At 38.7% G+C, this 18,567-nt stretch overlaps 1 protein-coding gene across 1 annotated transcript in view; it reads left to right on the forward strand.

Moving 5' to 3' along the window:
• Positions 1–18,567, forward strand: part of FRYL (FRY-like) — a 174,800-nt gene that overhangs the window by 17,847 nt on the left and 138,386 nt on the right. Inside the window, exons 5-8 of the mRNA XM_006894156.1 lie at positions 8,733–8,812; positions 9,387–9,467; positions 14,421–14,589; positions 14,878–14,970. Of these exons, the coding sequence (XP_006894218.1) occupies positions 8,733–8,812; positions 9,387–9,467; positions 14,421–14,589; positions 14,878–14,970 (423 nt within the window). The remainder of the gene's footprint in view (positions 1–8,732; positions 8,813–9,386; positions 9,468–14,420; positions 14,590–14,877; positions 14,971–18,567) is intronic.

Genomic DNA, 18,567 nt, shown 5'->3' on the forward strand with positions numbered 1-18,567 from the left:
AAAGAAAAACTCTTTAATTGTTAAGACAATTGATTTGGTTGAACTTTTATTTAGTTCTAGCTACAGTGTGACATCACCTAATAGAAGTCTTCATTACTTTAAATAGTGGAATACTCTAGTGTCTAGGTGGGGCTTTTAGGAGTCGCAACAGTGATAGCGGTAATTTGCTCTCCAGACCCTTTGCTACTGAGTTGATTTTGAATGAGATCTGGCCCAGGTGGTGCAGTTGTTTAGGGTGTGGTTGCTAACAGGAAGGTTTGTCCTTCAAGCTCACCATCTGTTCTGTAGGAGAAGAATGTACAGGCTTCTCCTGTACAGTTTTACAGCCTTAAAAACTCTGTGGACAGTCCTACTCTGCCTTATAAGGTTCACTCCAAGGAACCTGGCCACAATGGGGCTTGTTGTGTTGGTTTGATTGAGGAAGAGCCAAGTTAGAGACTCCGAGGGTTACTTCATCTGCTTTCCTGAGAAAGAGTTGGCTCCCTGCTGTTTAACCTGGCTCTGTGCTTTTCATTGTCTCCATCCTCCAGGTCTAACTCTGCTTTCCATTACTGGAAGTAAGCAGTTTGGTCAGCCTTCTTTCAGAGGAAGGTAGAGCAAATGAAAGGCCAAGAATCGATCGCTAGTTTAAATTTGTCTCTGGGTTAATAAGTATAAGGCTTTAATCTCTTATCTACATATTTGTCTTTGTTGTGTACCATTGAACCATAACCCACTCCTGCCTGACCCTTCAGCAGGTTTTCAGAGGCAGTACATTGGAGGAAGAGATTGTCCATCTGGCTCGCAGTGAGATGCTGGTGGATCCGAACCATGTGCCTTTGAGTTGGCAGTGCCACTCCTTACCACTAGCTTGCATTGTTGTTGATGATTGCCTTCAAATTGAGCATAACTCATAACGACCCTATGAACAAAAGGCCTGAAGCTTTTCTATAACTATTGACATTTACCAAAGTTCATTGAGTTTCCAGAGGCATGTTGTTTAGGAAGTGGATGCCACTAGCTTACATAGAAAGTCAAAAAAGGAACACTTTGGTTTCTTTCAAACTAAATAACTCAGCTCACTGCTGTGGCATCAGAATTGACTCATAGAGGGCCCTCCAGTGGGTTTTCAGAGGCACTGAGTTTGCCCATCTTCACCCCATGGAGCAGGTGGTGAATTTGGACTGCCTCGCTTTAGGTTGATAGTGCTACTGCTTACTCACTAGGCCCCTGAAGCTGCAGGTTTCATTATACTAACCCAAAGACTATGCTCTTTCTACTCTTCCCCTCACCCTCATTATAATGTAGACTTTTCCCCTATATTCTACAATGGTTTTATTATTGTTGACCTATAATACATGGAATGCTTTTGGGAATACAGTTTTCCATTTCTACTTCAAATGAGTTAGATACTGTGGTCCTTAAAAAGGAGGGTATCAAGTGAAAGATTATCATGCTTCCTGGTAGTCGACCAACCAGTTTTCTCAAATTCCTACACCTCGTGCTATATGATTGTTATACTTTTATAATGATGCCATTATCTTGGGGATGTTTGCCCATAAAAGAGTAAAAAGATCCTAGTAATTATGTTACTTAGTCATAAAACTTCAGTTAAGTGACCCTAATCGCTGGAGAAATTCCCAGTATAGAATTTTAATTTACCCATTTGGGACAAAGGGGAAGACACCCTGACTCTGCATGCTTGAACTTTGTTAAAGACAAAATGCCCGTGGCAAAAAGCCAAACCCACGGCTGTTGAAATTTGGCCCTCCATCATATTTCTCCAATGCTGTAAATGTTTATGGGAGAAGATTGTCTCTCTCCAAATGAACACCGGGGACATTTGAACCACTGACCTTTGCACTAACAGTATACCTTTGTAATGCATCAGTCTACAATTTTGCAACTGTGCCAGCTGCCATCCTGCCCTCTGGCCAGTGTTCTCAGTGTTTTGTGTATTTAGACACCACATTGAGATGAATAAATACAAATGAATATTGATTCAGTGTTTTGTCTTTTTCCTCCTCATTATAACGCTGAATTTGATTGTGGTGATTCACATTTTGAACTAGTTTCTGATTCGTAGTCAGGACTAAATTCAGCTCCCACTCGTGATAGACTTTTGGTTGTCTTTGTAAGAGATAAATTGTCTCTCTTTTTAATGCAAAATTCTCCTTCATCCAACTCTCAAAAGACATTCTGACCATCTCTGAGTAATTAAAATTCTTCACAGTATTATTTTTTTTGGTCAGATTACTTTGTGGCTTTTATAGTTTTCTGTAATGTTCCCCTTAGAATTTCATCCTATTGATGGAGTGCTCTGTTATCTAGGTTGCTAAAAATTATGCACAAATAGGAAATTCCTTTATTTTTCATTGGACCCCAGATCTTCAGCATTGGTTAAATCATGACTGTGGGTTCATTGTCATCATTGGTCCTTGCAGGACTGTCTGAGCACACAGGGACCCACAAACACATTACCTATAACAGACATTCTGTGCATATGCCATTGTGCACCCCCTACCTCATCCTCACCGTTATACTTATCTTTATGTTGATTAACACCTTATCTTTTTAAAGAAGGAATGTTTTCCCCCTTACTATACTTTTAAGCAATATAGTAAGTTTTCCTTGTTTTGACCTTTTAATGCCATCATACTACTTGCTTTCTTCTGGGACTTATTTTTTTGAGACCACATTGTTGTTTTTGTTGTTATGTGCATCGAGTCACCTGCACCTCATAGCGACCCTATGTACAACAGCACTAAACCCTGCTCTATCCTGTGCCAGTGTCACCCTCTCTGACACACCTATCCCAACTACCACAGTCACTGAATCAATCCTCTTTATAGAGGGGTCTTCTTCTCCTGCCCTGTCCCTCCACCTGCCCAAGCATGATGTCCCTCATCAAGGATCGTTCTCTCCTTGCATCATGTTGAGAGTATGTCAGATGAAGCGTCAGAATCCTTAGTTCAAGGAGCAGCCTGGCTTAACCTTTCCAGGATGAACTTGTTTGTTCTCCTAGCAATCCATGGTATACTCCGTACTCTTCTCCAACACCACAGCTCAAAGGCATCAGTTCTCCTTCTATCATCCCTAGTCATTGTCCAGCTATCGGACACATAGCAAGTGATTGTAAAGACCAGGGACAATGGGAGATAGATGTTGAAAGGAGTGAGTGGCAGTGAAAGGGGATGCTGGTGGATGGTGGAACAGGGAAATGGGTGGGTCAAGACATGTGTGTCAAGGGTGGGGACAACACTGAAAATATTGGTTAATTCTACAGTTGGGGAAATATGTTTCATCTGCTTTTTTTCAGTAAAATGCTTGCCTGTCAGATGCTTTTCTAAATCTGAGCATTCTGATTAAGACAGACTAGGAAGAAGGATTGGCCATCCTCTTCCAAAATAGCAGGCCTTGGAAAATCTATGTACACACTTAAGACTAACAAATAGGGCAACTGAAGGGGAGCTTTCAAGTTTGGAAATACAAAGGAAGAGGAACGGTTGTAAGTAGACACTAGTGATGGGAACATGGAATGTGGGAGCCATGAATGTAGGAAAATTAGATATTGTTAAGGAAGAAATGGAACCCATAAATATTGACATACTAGGCATTGGTGAGATGAGATGGACTGGCATGGGGCATTTTGAGTCAGATGATCATATGATCTATTACGCCAGAGACAAATAGGTGAAGAAAAATGGGGTTGCTTTCATAGTTAAAAAAGTCATTTCTAGATACGTCTTGCAATACAATATTGTGAGCGACAGGGTAATATCCATAAGCATACAAGGAAGTCCAGTGAATACCACTGTCATTCAGATATATGTACCAACAACCAGAGCCAAAGAAGAGACTACATTATGTTACTAAAATTAATTTAAGAACTATGACACTAGAGGTTATGTTCATGGCTATAAGATGGTCCCCTGTAAAAAAAAAGGTATAAAAATGTAATTTCATATTGATAGACATTTGGGTTATTGCATTCATTTTGACAATCCATCTCATTGAATGAATGTCTTTTCTCTTTTCCACTACCTTCTCCTCCACCAAGTATAATATCCTCTGTGTAGGCATTGCCATCAAGTCGCAACTGACTCATAGCTGGCCGTCCAGCAGGTGTTCAAAGGCTTTGAATCACCTGGGAGGAGATTGTCTACCTTTCTTCCTCTGTGCTGCTGGTGGATTCAAACTAAAGAGAGGTGCCACTTTGGGGTTTGCCGCCCAACTCTCTATGGGCTGCCCCACCGGAGCTTTCTCATCTTATATGGAGGGAGTTTAGTCACTAGGTTACAGACGCCATGTAAAATGTTTCATGCTCCCAACAACAGCATGTGAGAAACCTCACATATTTACATGATGGCACAGGACAGGACAGAGTTCAGATATGTGTGTTACTCATAGGGTCTCTATGGGCTGAACAACAGCAATAGCCATTATTTGATATTGCAAGTGTAAATGTTTCCACATCAGACTGGTATAAAATAGAATAATACTAAGAATAAGCAATCTTTTAAACAGGCCTGTTGACTGACTAATAAGTCTAACATAGAGCGTAAACACAATATTATAAAACTTTACTGAAAACCTTTAAAGAATTAGAAAGACACTATGAAAATGTTCTTAATGTGTTTGCTGTCTTACAAATGAATCTGAAAGTATTCACAAATAAAAAGTTCTAAATCTGACCTGAAAGCTTATACAGGAAGGGAAAGATATTCCATGGAAATGTATAAAAATAATATTATCCCCTAATTGTTCTGTAAATTTAGTGCAACTCCAATAGAAAGTCCTAACAGTATTTTTTGAACTTTAAGTCTCCCAATTTAATGTATGAAACTTATAGGTTCAGATATCAGATCTTAAAGACTCATCATTGTTATTGTTGTTGTTTTGTGTTGTCGAGTCAGAACCAACCCATAGTTGACCCTCCCAATAGATTTTCAGAGATTGTAATCGTACAGGATGAGATTGTCTATCTTTCTTCTGCAGAGCCGTTGGTGGATTTGAACCATGTGCCTTTGATATTGCAGCATGGCTTCTTAAGCACTAGAGCTCGTTATTAAATTGTTAATATTTAAGACATCATTTGTTAGATGTACACTTTGCCTGATTTAAAAAATGTTATTCTTAAACAACAATTAAAATTAATGACTACGACTCTTATTTTTTTATTTATTAATTTTCATAAATAATACTTTTACAATATTTTTCATTCATATCCTGTTATTTTTGTTATGTGCTTTTGAGTTGCCTGTGACTCATAGAGACTCTGTGTACAACAGCCCTGAACTCTGCTCTGTCCTGTACCAATCTCACTGTCTCTGACACACCTACTCCCACCCCATTCACTGAATCAGTCCGTCTCTTGCACGGTCCTCCACCCTCCCAAGCATAATGTCCTTTTGCAAGAATTGACCCTGCCTTGCAGCATGTCCAAAGTATGTCAGATGAAGCTTCAGAATCCTTCCCTTTAAGGAGCAGCCTGGTCTCACCCTCTCTAGGATGAACTTATTTGTTCTCCTGGCAGTCCATGCGAAACCTATACTTGGACCAAGGGACAGTCGTCAGAATAGAGCAAGGAAACACTGCATGGTTCAAAATTGGGAAGGGTGTATGCCAGGGATGTGTTTTACCTCCATACCTTTTCAGCCTGTATGCAGAACAGATTATCTGGGAGGCTGAGCTCTATGAGGAGAAGTGTGGCATCAGGATTGGTGGTAGATCTATCAACAGTCTGCATGATACTGATGACACAACCCTGCTTGCTGAAACTGAGGAAGACCTGAAGCACCTGCTGCAGAGTGTCAAGGACTGCAGCCTTCAGTATGGAGTGAGGCTCAATTATCAAGAAGACAAAGATTCTCACCCCTGGGCCAATTGGCAGCATCATGATACATGGTGAAGAGATTGAGATTGTTCACAGCTTTAGTTTGCTTGGCTTCACAGTCAACATTCTTGGAACCAGCAGCCTGGAGATTAAAAGACGTATTGCAATGGGAAAGTCTGCTGTTAAGGGACCTCCCCAAAATCCTGAAGAGCAGTGATGTCACTCTGGAGACTAAGGTGCTTCTGATACAGGCCATGGTCTTTGCAATCAATTTTTATGCATCAGAGAGTTGGACAATGACTAGGGAGGATAGAAGGAGAATTGATGCCTTTGAGCTGGAGAAGAGTTTTGAGGGTACCATGGACTGCTAAGAAAACAAACAGGTTCATCCTGGAGAGGGTTAAACCAGGCTGCTCCTTGGAGGCAAGGATTCTGAGGCTTCAACTGACTTACTTTGAACATGTTGTAAGGAGGGACTGGTCCTTGGAGAGGGACATCATGCTTGGGAGGATGGAGGGACAGTGCCAGAGGGGAAGACTCTGTGTGAGGCGGATTGATTCAGTGAGTAGGGTAATTTGGGTGGGTGTGTCAAAGGCAGTGTGATTGACACAGGACAGAGCAGGGTTTAGGGCTCTTGTACATAGGGTCGCTATGAGTTGCAAGTGACTTCGATGACACATAACAACAGCAGCAGCAGCCCATGGTATATTCAATACTCTTCTCCAGCACCACAGCTCAGAGGCATCAATTCTCCTTCTGTCATCCCTAGTTATTGTCCAGCTTTCCGGTGCATAGCAAGATTACTTGCAATGACCATGGCCTGTATCAGGCACAGCTTAGTCTCCAGAGTGATATCATTGCCCTTCAGTACTTTGGAGAGGTCTCTGACAGCCGACTTTCCTGGCTGCTGGTACAAAGAGTGTTGATTGTGGAGCGAAGCAACCTAAAGCTGTTAATAATCTCAGTCTCTTCACCATGTATCATGATTCTGCCAATTGGCCCAGGGGTGAGAATCTTTTTTTTCCCTTGATGTTGAGCTTCATTCCATATTGAAGGCTACAGTGCTTGACCTTCTGCAACAAGTACTTCTGATTCTCTTAAGTTTCTGCAAGCAGGGTTGTGCCATCTGTGTAATGCAGATTGTTGATGAGTCTACCTCCTGTCCTGATGCCTCCTCACAGAGCACAACCTCCTGGATAATTTGTTCTACTTATAGATTAAAAAGGTATGGATCTAGGACACATCCCTGGCATGCACCTTTCCCAATTTTGAACGTTTTAGGATTTCTTTGCTCTGTTCTGACAACTGCCTTCTGGTCCAAGTATAGGCTTCTCATAAGCACAATTAGTTCAGTGCAGAGTGGATTTAGAAGAGGCCATGGCACTAGGGATAGTATAGCTAGTGTCTGATGGATCTCGGCTGAAAGCAGGGAGTACCAGTAGAATGTCTAGCTGTGTCTCATTGACTATGCAAAGGCTTTTGACTGTGTGGATTACAACAAACTGTGACTAATGGTGAGAATGGCAATCCCAGAACACTTGATTGTGCTTATGTGAAACCTTCATTCATAGACATTGTGTTTCATACAGTCTTTCATTTACATTGCGTTTCATACAATCATTAATATTCATTCTATTTTACACTCATTTATTTACACAATTCAAATACATTGTTTTTCACATAACAATGACTCTTAGAAACCCTAGGAGCAGCAATCTGAATCTTGCCCTGTCCTCCACTGTCCTCATGGTCTGTATGCCGAGTCTGTTGTGATGGTCACTGTGTCAGTCCACCTTTTTGGAGTCTTCGTCTCCTCTTCTCACCCGACACCTTTACCAGCATGATACCTTTCTCCAAGGACTGTCCCTTGCTGACAATACACCCCAAGTACATAAGCTGAAAGTTTCTCCCATCTTGTCTCTAAGAAGAACCCTCTTTGCACTCTAAGATAGACTTGCTTTTTCTTCAGTCTAATGAAACAAAACAGAACTGCCAAAACCAAAGAGACAGACACACGCCTACTATATGCATGCATGCATGCATGCGTGTGTGTGTGCGTGCATACACTCACACACAAACACACACACCCCCGAATAGAACTAGGATATGTATCAGTTGTTCTTTTTAACTTCTTTCCTGCATATAATGTTGAATGCACAAAATGATATTGCAGTATTATTTAACATTGAAAATCTGGAGTGTCCTCTTATATTTCTTGATGACTAAACAATTAGGGTGATATATAAATATTGCCATGGGAGAATACTTTCCTCTGTTGAATAAAAATAAGGTTTATGTGTCTGATAAAGGAAGGAGTCTGAAAACATATTTACCAAATTGTTTATACTGTTTCTCTATGAGGAGAAGGGAGGAACTTTGCTTTCTGGGTCAAGTATTTTTGTTTGACTTATTGGAGATTGATGTCTTTTTAAAAAAAGAATTAAAACAAGGATATTTAACTGACAACTTTCTAATAACAATAAAGCCATGTATAACTTTAAATTACTGAAAAAGAGAATATCCCTTATAATACTCTTCAGGATAGAAAATTTTACTTGGTGGTAAATGAGACTGGGTTAGTACAAAGGTAGCTTTTCTGTAGATGTTACATCTGAAAAAACACAAAAATAACCTTTTAACTTTTTTTACTGTAGTGACTGTTACTTTCCCTCCACAGAGTCCATATTTTAGTTATCTGTGATTATAAAACACTTAATTCAGCACCTGCCTATTTAGATAAATGATCAAGGTCTTAGATAAAATAGTAAGATTCTTAGGGAAAAAAAAGGATTCAGAAATTGCTAATACATTGTGCAATGAAAGTTCAGGTTATAGATTTAATTCGTTTAAGTAATGAAATACTCATGACAGTTAAAACTGCTTAGCTTGTACTGATATTTTTTCTTTTAAATTCTAGATTCCTGTTCATCCTGTACCCGATCCCTTAGTTCACGAAGTTCTAAACTTAGCTTTTAAGCACTTTAAGCATAAGGAAGGGTGAGTACTGGGATCGTTGCTTTCTTCCTTACTCCAAGATTAGACTATTTAAAGAAAACCCTTAAATTTTCATTGATTATTTGTTTTTAGAGTTCAATATATCTATCTTCTCATTTCATTTCTTTTTTAAACTTTTTGTGTAGGAGGAGATTACTCCTCCTTCTCCAGCAGACCATCTGGTGGATTTGAACCATGTGCTTTCGGGATTGCAATGCAGCTTCTTGCTACTAGGCCATCAAAGTTCCTTTTATCTTCTCATTTCTTGTGCATCTACACAAATTGCTTATTGGAAATTCCTTGTGAAATAATTCTTTTCTTTTTTTAAAAAATAATTCTTAATACTATACATGGGATTTCTTTTTTTATACATGGGATTTCTAAAACCAGAAGATTTTATCTCATGTCCCGAACATGTCTAGAAAGGGGAGGAAATTTATGTGAGTTTTATTATCTAATAAATTTGTCTGCAGGGAAAGTTAGATAACGTTCCATGGAAGAATTGCCAGATTTAAAAAGACGGAAGAGCATTTGCAGAAAAATGAAATGCACTAATTTTTCTATTCTCTTATTTCAGATATTCAGGAACCAACACTGGGAACGTGCATATTATTGCAGATTTATATGCAGAGGTAATAGGAGTTCTTGCCCAATCAAAGTAAGTATTATGACTCATTGGTCTTGGTTTGCATTGCCTGTTGGAATGTTACCTCACTAATTACTGTAATAGAGACTGACAGTTAAACATTCATTGCTTTTTGTTGTATCGTTATTATAAATTTTGCTTTGTTGAACAGCCCGGATCCAAAGAGACTGTAAGTAGCATTCATTCTTCAAATTCACAGCATTTTCTTTCTTAAATGTTTTTCATAAACGTGTGATTTCCATGAAACCAGAAATAATCCACATACGACATTTTCCCCGGTTTTTACTGTTCTTTGAGACGTATGTTTTTGAAAAAGATCTTTTCCGAAATCTTCACAAAGCTAATAATCACCTTTGTTACTTTCCAGTTGGATGCTTTTGTTTTTAGTACAGCCGAGCTATGTCTCCTGAGCACCCTTAGCATATTTTTATGTTCAGTAGAGTTTTGGATATGTGGAAAAGATACCAAAAGGGACAGATAATGGCATTTGATTGCTCCACCCAAAGTGCAATTCATTAGAAATTACGCTGATTAAACTGTATTCAACTATCAGTATAATAAACCATAAACAAATGTTTGCTTTAGCATATTGAGTTCCTTTCAAAGTAATGGAAAATCTCAGATGCTTTTGCTGCTGCTCGAAAATTTGTAAAGAAAAAAGCATCACTTCAGATTTTCTTGGATTCTTTTTAAAAATAAATTTGACCCTGACATCATCATGTACAATCAGCATTTCTAAATTTTACTATAGCAAGCAAAAATTTTTGGTAAAATTTAGTAACTAGCCTTTTAATATTAAGTAATATATTTTAATTAGAGTATTTTTATCCTTTATTTAAAGGGATCTTTTATATCCAATGTTATAACTGAGAAAACAGCTGAGTTTTAAAATGAATTTGGCTTGTACTGTTATATCATAATATCTTATTTATATTTCATTGATAATGATTTTCAATCTTAGGGACATAGGAAAAAAGATATGAAATGCAGTTTGGGGTTTTATTTGGCAAAGTAGTTCATCATATTTTTTAAAGAATTAATTCCTATCAGGAATATTGAGGCAGAATTCGAAATAATACTCTGACAGATTGAACCCAGAAGAACACTATGTTAGACTTAAGTCTACGTAATTCTAGGATGGTAAAGATGTTATTATTGCTTTTGTTATTTTGTGCTGTCAACTCTGACTCATAGCAGCCCTATGCACAATAACTCTGAACCCTGCTCTGTCTTGAGCCAATCTCACTGTCTCTGACACACCTACCTCATTACTCCAGTTACTGTGTCAGTCTATTTCATTTGGGATCTTCCTCTCCTGCACTGTTCCTTGACCTTTCAAGCAACATGATACCTTCTCCAAATACTGATCCCACCTGGCTAAATGCTCAGAGTATGGGAGACAGGTTTTCAGTATCCTTGCCTACAAGGAGCAGTCCAAACAGCCAGTTAAGTTTATAAAATAATACTCAGCCTCATACATCTAGTTCTAAGAGAAGGGCCAGGTGGAGCATTGCTATGAGATGCTGTTGCGTTGTTTTCGACTCATAGCAACTCTGGGATAATAGTGAAGTATTTGCAGCCTGGTGACTTAGTGATACAGAGCTGTGCTGCCAACCCAAGGCATGCAGTTCAAATCCAACAGCTGCTTTATAGGAGAAAGATGGGCAGTCTCCTCCTGGGAGATTGACTGCCTCTGAGGAACCTTCTGGAGGGTCAGCTTTGAGTCTGTTACAAGTTTATGACACATAACAACAGTATAAAATAAGCATGGAATAATGAAGTAGCATCCACTTCCTAAACAATACAGTTCTGGAAACTCTATGAACTTTGATAAATGTTAATAGTTATAGAAAGGCTTCAGGCCATTTGTTTATAGTGTCGCTATGAGTTGTGCTTGACTCCGCAGCAATCAACAACAACAGTTAGGCTGTTGGTGCTGTCATTTGAGTAGGAAAGGAAAGGGGCATTAAAGAAAAACTTAATGTATTTTCTTTGTAGTCATGAATATTTTTTATGAGAAATTTAATAAAATGAAAACAAAAATTTTTGGATGTTACCACAATGTGAAGTTTGTTGAACATCCCATAGATTGTTAAAGGAACAAACAGATATATCTCAGAAAGGTGCAACAGGAGTGCTCTGTGGAGGCAAGTATGATGAGGCTTTGCTTTATATACTTCAGACATGTTGCTAAGAGAAGCTTTTCCTTAGAGAGGGATGTTTGGAAGGGGTGGAGGGTCAGTGAAGGAGAGGAAGACCCTCAACGTGGTAGATTGACTTGGTGACTGCTGCAGTGGGATCTAGTGTGTCAGGAAGTGTGAGGAAGGCATGGGATAGGATGGGGTTTAGATCCGCTGTTCATGGGATCACTGTGGGTTGTACTTGAATTGACGGCACTTAACAACAAAGATTTTTTTTTAACCCATTTATAGAGATTTTCTTTATGAAGTGCTAAACAATTCTTTCATGCAAAATATTGTAGTAATTTTCAGTGGTTAATTGCAGTAGCAACAAAGGCAGTATGAGGACAACTGAAGTCTGCTAAGTCCACAAATGGGCACTGTCCTCATTAACAACATCCACAGTATAGAACAAATCCCTGTAAGGTGAAACCTGACCACTCACTCTGCTGCACCTTCTTCTGCTAGTGACTGGGTCCAAAATCCTTTGCAAATGACCCTTCATACTTTACAGAATCTCCTTTTACTCACAGTTGTGGGATTTAATAAGGAAACGGGTTTGGGAAAAGGGGAAGATGAATGATATCACACAGTGAAAGTACAGATTCAGTAGCAGTACCAAACCAGGTTATCAACAAAACACAATCCCTCAGTTAGTTCATAGAGCTTCTCAGCCAACAGTAAGTTACAGTCCTTCCATTAATCCACCCCACTTCTCAGTCAACAGCATGATACTTCTGGCATAGGAACTTTGGGCTCTGGCTCCTTCTGGCTCTGTCAGGCTATGCTTGCCACAGTCTTTCCATGGTCTGGCTAGCTCTCTCTTATGTTGGCCCTGCAGCTGTTGATGATATTCAAGATGCTCATGTGTAGTGAGCCATATGTGCCTTTGAGGCAGCTGGAGATGGTGTCCCAAAGGGTGGTGGACAGAGCCTTAAAGATTCATTTTATTTAAATGTTCTCTCCTGGCTAAGGATCAGGTCTAAGGCAGTGGGTAAAAAAGTAAAAAAAACTTACCAACCAAAGAACACCGCTTGGCTTTTCTAGCCACTGTAGTGAAGTTGTAGTTCTTTCTTCTATCCATACCTCCAAGATATAGTACTTTTAATATGTGATATTCTTTTCCCCATTTTACTCAATAACTATTGAAAACTATGCTTCATTTCAGGCTATTTTCACATTCTAGAACTTGTTTCCTGTAGTAATATCATCAGTACGATCTTAATAAAATAAAAGCTGCCCTAACAGTGGTTCCTCTTACTCTTCATGACTCTTTAAAAGAAGAAAAATGTTCATAAATAGCATCATTATTATTCTTTTATTCTAATTGTTAAATTATAACAAGTGTGAACTACTTTTGGATTTGTGTGTTTTAAATTTTGAGAATACTTTAACTTTGCCAAACTTTGTAAAGTATCAAAGGCTGTTATTATAATAGTTCCCTGCCCTCTGGGTATCCCATGTATTTAGAGTAGAACTAAACTCGACAGTTTAGTTTATAGTGTTTGTAGATTGTTTTTAGTGTTTGTAGATTATCAGGCCTCTCTTTCGAGGTGCCTCTGAGTGGATGCAAACTGCTGACTTTTCACATAGTAGTTTTACATATAATTTGTGTCTCCCAGGGATTCTCTTCACATTATCTCCAGGGGGGAAATTAAATAGTGTGGGCTAATAAACTGATAGGCATCCTTTTCAAAGATCCCTCCTTAAGCAAAGAACACATACCAGCTTCAACAATTTTGGTCATTTGAGGACAGAGTTCTAGTCATTTTTTCCAAAATGTTATGACTTTTTTGGTTTATTCACACTGGGTGAGTAAAATTCTCCATCTCCTTTTAATTTTTGTGCTTGATAAAGGAGATAGTAATTTTAAGTGACCTACCAATTGGTTGGTTTCTCTCGGAACACATTATACTCTCGAGTCTACTCCCCATAGAAATAAAACTGCAGATTCTTTTCCTTTATAAAAAGAAACATGAGAAATGAAGACATCATGATTTGTGGGGATACCTTTTATAAGTGAGTTATTCACTTTACAGTTACCAGGTTATTAATTACAGTTCTGTTGTGCTACTGACCAAAAGGCCTTGGATTTCAAGTGGTTTGAATGCACCAGAGGTTCAGGGGAAGGATGAGCAGTCTCTTCTCCTTAAGCGTTTCAGTCTTGCAAAACCAATTGGAAAATTGTTCTGAGTCATTATTAACTTGAGAGCAGTGAGTTGAGTTTGAGGTAGAGTGGTCGCCTTCCATGTGGGACACTCTGACTAGCTCTGGACAAGTGCACCTCTGTTCAGCATGGAGGTGCCTGTGCTGCTTGGATGCTGTACAAGTCAGGTAAAATGGAGTAGGAAGAAAGGCCTGGAGTTCAAGTTACAAATAGCCAGCTGGTGAAAACCTTTTGGATCATAATGGTCTGATCCTGTTGTCATTGAGCTTACCCTGAAATGACAGCTAACAAGGGCAACAGCAATGGCGTTGCTGCACTGATGATATTTGAGAAGTAAAGTAACCCTGCAATTTAGCCTCTGGATTGAAAACTCTGTCCTCAAATGACCAACATTGTTGAAGCTGGTATATATTCTTTGCTTAAGGAGGGATCTTTGAAAAGGATATCTATCAGTTTTAACATACAGCGGGTGAATTAATTTTCCTCTTTGTGCATTTCTGGTAGATGTGATGAGGGTAGAAAAAAAGAGGTGAAAACAGCTACTGATTTCAACCTTAAATATTGTAGGAAATGAATGTTTTCACTTCAGTTCCAATTACATATCCGTGTACTTTAAAGGTTTCAGGCTGTAAGGAAGAAATTCGTGACAGAATTAAAAGAGCTGCGACAAAAGGAACAAAGCCCACATGTGGTCCAAAGTGTCATCAGCTTAATAATGGGAATGAAGTTTTTCAGAGTGAAAATGTATCCTGTAGAAGATTTTGAAGCATCATTTCAGTTTATGCAGGTGATCCACCTTCTCAATTAGTGTACATTATATTTACCTAGTATTGGGGATTCTTATTCTTCATGACTCTTTAAAAGAAATGAAATGTACATAAATAGCATCATTATCAAGTTGTTTCTTATCCCAAGTGTAGAATGGCTCTAAGCATGAAATGTTTTGTTTCCTCTATTTGAGGATATTTTAACTTTTGTCAGACTTTGCGAAGTCACAAAGACTTGTCACAAAGTTATGTCCCATTGCAAATACTTTATTCTTCTTAATCTAATATACTATTTTTCCCCCCTTAAGGAATGTGCTCAGTATTTTTTAGAAGTAAAAGATAAAGATATAAAACATGCACTTGCTGGTTTATTTGTGGAGATTCTTATCCCTGTTGCTGCTGTAAGTATATTTTTCTTTTCATATTATATACAAAACTTACTTTTTGCTATTGTTGAGGAAGTTGCCATGTGAAATTATTTCTTGGTAGGCTCATAGAAATGGAATTGAGTGGAATATTTGAATGAAATGTAGGAATGAAAGAACAGTTTATAGACAAAAATCCAGAAAGACCATCTGCCAGTATTTTAATGGAAAGAACAACTAGTATATGAAGATGCAGGCAGTGTCAGGAAAGCATTGTCAAAACAGTGATGGCTTTATCAAATACTTCTGTATTAGGTACTGCGTTGACTAGTGAATTTTGTGCCTTGCAATATGGTGGCCGTTTTAATAGCTTCTGAAGAACTGATAATTGTTGTTATGTGCCATCAAGTTGCTTGCAACTCATAGTGACCCTATGTACAACAACCCTAAACCCTGCTCTATCCTGTGTCAGTCTCACTGTCTCCGACACACCCAACCTGATTACCTCAGTCACTGAATTAATCCATCTCATAGAGGGTCTTCCCCTCCTGTGCTGTCTCTCCACCCTCCCAAGCATGATGTCCCTCTCCAAGGACTGGTCCCTCCTTGCAACATGTCCAAAGTATGTCAGACGAAGCCCCAGAATCCTTGCTTCCGAGGAGCAACCTGGTTGTTTCACCCTCTCCAGGATGAACCTGTTCATTTTCTTAGCAGTCCATAGTACATTCAATACTCTTCTCCAGCACCACAGCTGAAAGGCATCAATTCTCCTTCTATCCTCCCTAGTCATTGTCGAGCTCTCTGACGCATAGCAAGTGATTGCAAAGACCATAGCTTGTATCAGGCGCACCTTAGTCTTCGGAGTGACACCATTGCTCTTCAGTGACAAATATTTAGGAATTTACTTGATTGTCTTGATTTTAACTGTTCTGCAGTTACCATGACTTCTCTTTTATCTGTCAAAATTGGTATTCTAAATTATCTAGGGAAAAAATGGCAGCTTCACATATAGTTGAAATAGCATGTAGGAACACAGCTCTACAGGAACTTTTGCTGGTGTAATTGCAGTAATGTATTAAAAAATAACTTTGAAGTTACTACTAGTAATGTAAATTCACTTTGGTCATATTCTAAGGAGGAACCAGTCCTTGGAGAGAAACATCTACTACAGTGGGTTTGATAATGACAGAGATTATGCAGATGGTGCAGGATACGGCAGGGTTTGGGACTGTTGTTCATAGGGTCTGTATGTACTGTGGTCAACTCACTGAAACCTAACAATGACAAATAAAGAATATTATAAACAGAACTCAAGAATATGACAATACAAAGATAGATGGTAGACTTGACTTCTTTTTTCCTATCCATTTGTTTAGTGATGTAGTGTTTTATTAGACTTTACCTTGTGTTGTTGTTGTGTACCATTTGAGTTGGAACTAGCCCAAGCTGGCCTCTAGCAGGTTTTCAGAAGCAATTAGTCACACCGAAATAGATTACCCATCTTTCTTCCACAGAGCATCTGATGTATTTGAACCATGTGCCTTTGAGTTGCTAGTGCAGCTCCTTATGACTATACCACCAGAGCTTCCTACACTTTGCCAATGAGATAATATTTTACTTGTAACATATAGAATATGTTTTTGAATTTTGTTCTCAGACTTCATTCATTTACTTGGAAATGGTTTGATGCTTTTGGGCTTTTGTTTTGTTTTAGAATTTCTTAGATGGAACTGGACCTCTTATCTGTACTGGGCTAATCCTTTTGTGTGTTATGAATTACAAAGTTCTTTATGAATATTGATGTTTTCCAGTCTGGCAGGTAGAAATAGATCCTACTTTGGTCCTTTGCAAAACCCTGTTGCTGTTAATTGTCATCCTCTCGAATTGTTTTACCTCACCATGAATACTTCAGGGAGGTTACTTGTAGACCTCCATAGACCTCTGAGTATCTTTCGCACCCCTTCCTTTCCACTGTCCTTTCTTATCTCTTCCCTGCTCTTTGAGGAACCCTGGTCACCTTGAGCTACACAGAAATTCAGTTACTTCTTCTAAAGACTTTTCCTGGACTCTTATCACTCTCCCAAGGCAGTGAGCCAGGAGACTCTCCTTCCTTGTTTCCCATTTCTCAAGAGTCCCTTCCTTTTGTTGATGGAAGAGCAGTGCATGTGGGTCATTTTATACACCTTATTCATAATTTTTTTAAATTTTTTTTAGTTTTTCTGATGACAAGAGTAAATGCACACCGCTTTGGCTAGACATGGAAGTCAGTGATACTGTTTTTATTTAGGTTTTATTCTAATGAAGAAATTATAAAAATTGAGGAAGTTTCTTTTCTTGATGAGGATCAGATTTGTCTCTTTTGGCTCTCATTTTTGATCACTGGGTTCATTGATTCAGTGGTCTTTATTTATATGAAATTGTTTGTGGTATTCAGCTCCTGTCTTCTGAGCATGCTAAGAGGAATTCTTATAATTTAAAGTACTCCTGGCAAACTGGAAGAATTCTTTTCCTTTCTTGAGTATTTCTTTACATGTAAATATTTGAACAGTTTTTTAGTGTGAACCCACAAAAGTCACAAATTTTGTTTATAAGGAACTTATTTGGATTATTCCTCACCTGCCAACCACCAACTCCAGTTTTTAGCTGTGTTAGCTAGACTCATTTTATTAAGAAGAAAGCATGTTATCCTTTGTTTAAAAACCAGGTGATGTACTTTGATTTCTTCTTTTACCGTGATAGTGAATTACTATCTAGCCATCTCAAATTGGTTTTTTTTTATTCTTCGTCCCCTTTGCTTAGTAGTCTTATGTATGTCTAAGTGAGGTTTAAGTAGTAGTTTTTAAACATAATCTAACTAAGAAGTATACCATGGACGGTCAAAAAGAACAAACAAATCTTGTTCTTAAAGGAAGTGCCACCAGGGTGCTCCTTAGGCCCAGCTTTCTCCCGGATACTTGGGGCATGATGTCAGGAGGCACCAGTCCTTCAAAAATGACATCATGCTGAGAATAGTAGAAGGTCCGTGAAAGAGAAGGCCCTTATCAAGATGGATTGACAAAATAATAGCAGCAGTGGGCTTGAGCATGACAGCAGTCCTGAGGCTGGCTCAGGATGGGGCAAGTTTCAGATCTTTTGTTTGTAGAATTACTTTGAGTTGAGCTCGACTCAGTGACACCCAACAACAGCAGCAGCAAAAGAAGCAGAAAATAATAAGAAAGGCTGTTGGCTGTGTTCCCCCACCACTGTTTGCTCCAATTCGTTTACGTCATGTTTACTTTTGTGTTCAGGCCTTTGCACAGACCCCTCCATCTTCCTAGCTCATTCATGCTCTCTTACAGTATACTCCTGCTCTGTCTGACTGGACTGTCTGTTTATTCACTGTATGTGCCAGATCTTATTCTGCTGGTTATTCAGTTACTGTCAAGTTGTCCCTGACATTATACTCAGTATCCTCATATATGTCATAGTAGAACTGTGATGCTTATGGTTCTCATGGCTCATTCTGAAGATAAGTATCACTTAGACTTTGTGCTGAAGTACCTCTGGGTAGATGCAAACCTCGAGCCTTTTGGTTACATTATATAATGTAATAATAATGTATACTTTAGTACATTATATAGTCTCTACACAAGG

Source organism: Elephantulus edwardii, unplaced genomic scaffold (genome assembly GCF_000299155.1).
Source record: "Elephantulus edwardii isolate Elephantulus edwardi_28Jun2011 unplaced genomic scaffold, EleEdw1.0 scaffold00137, whole genome shotgun sequence".
Lineage (NCBI taxonomy): Eukaryota > Metazoa > Chordata > Mammalia > Macroscelidea > Macroscelididae > Elephantulus > Elephantulus edwardii.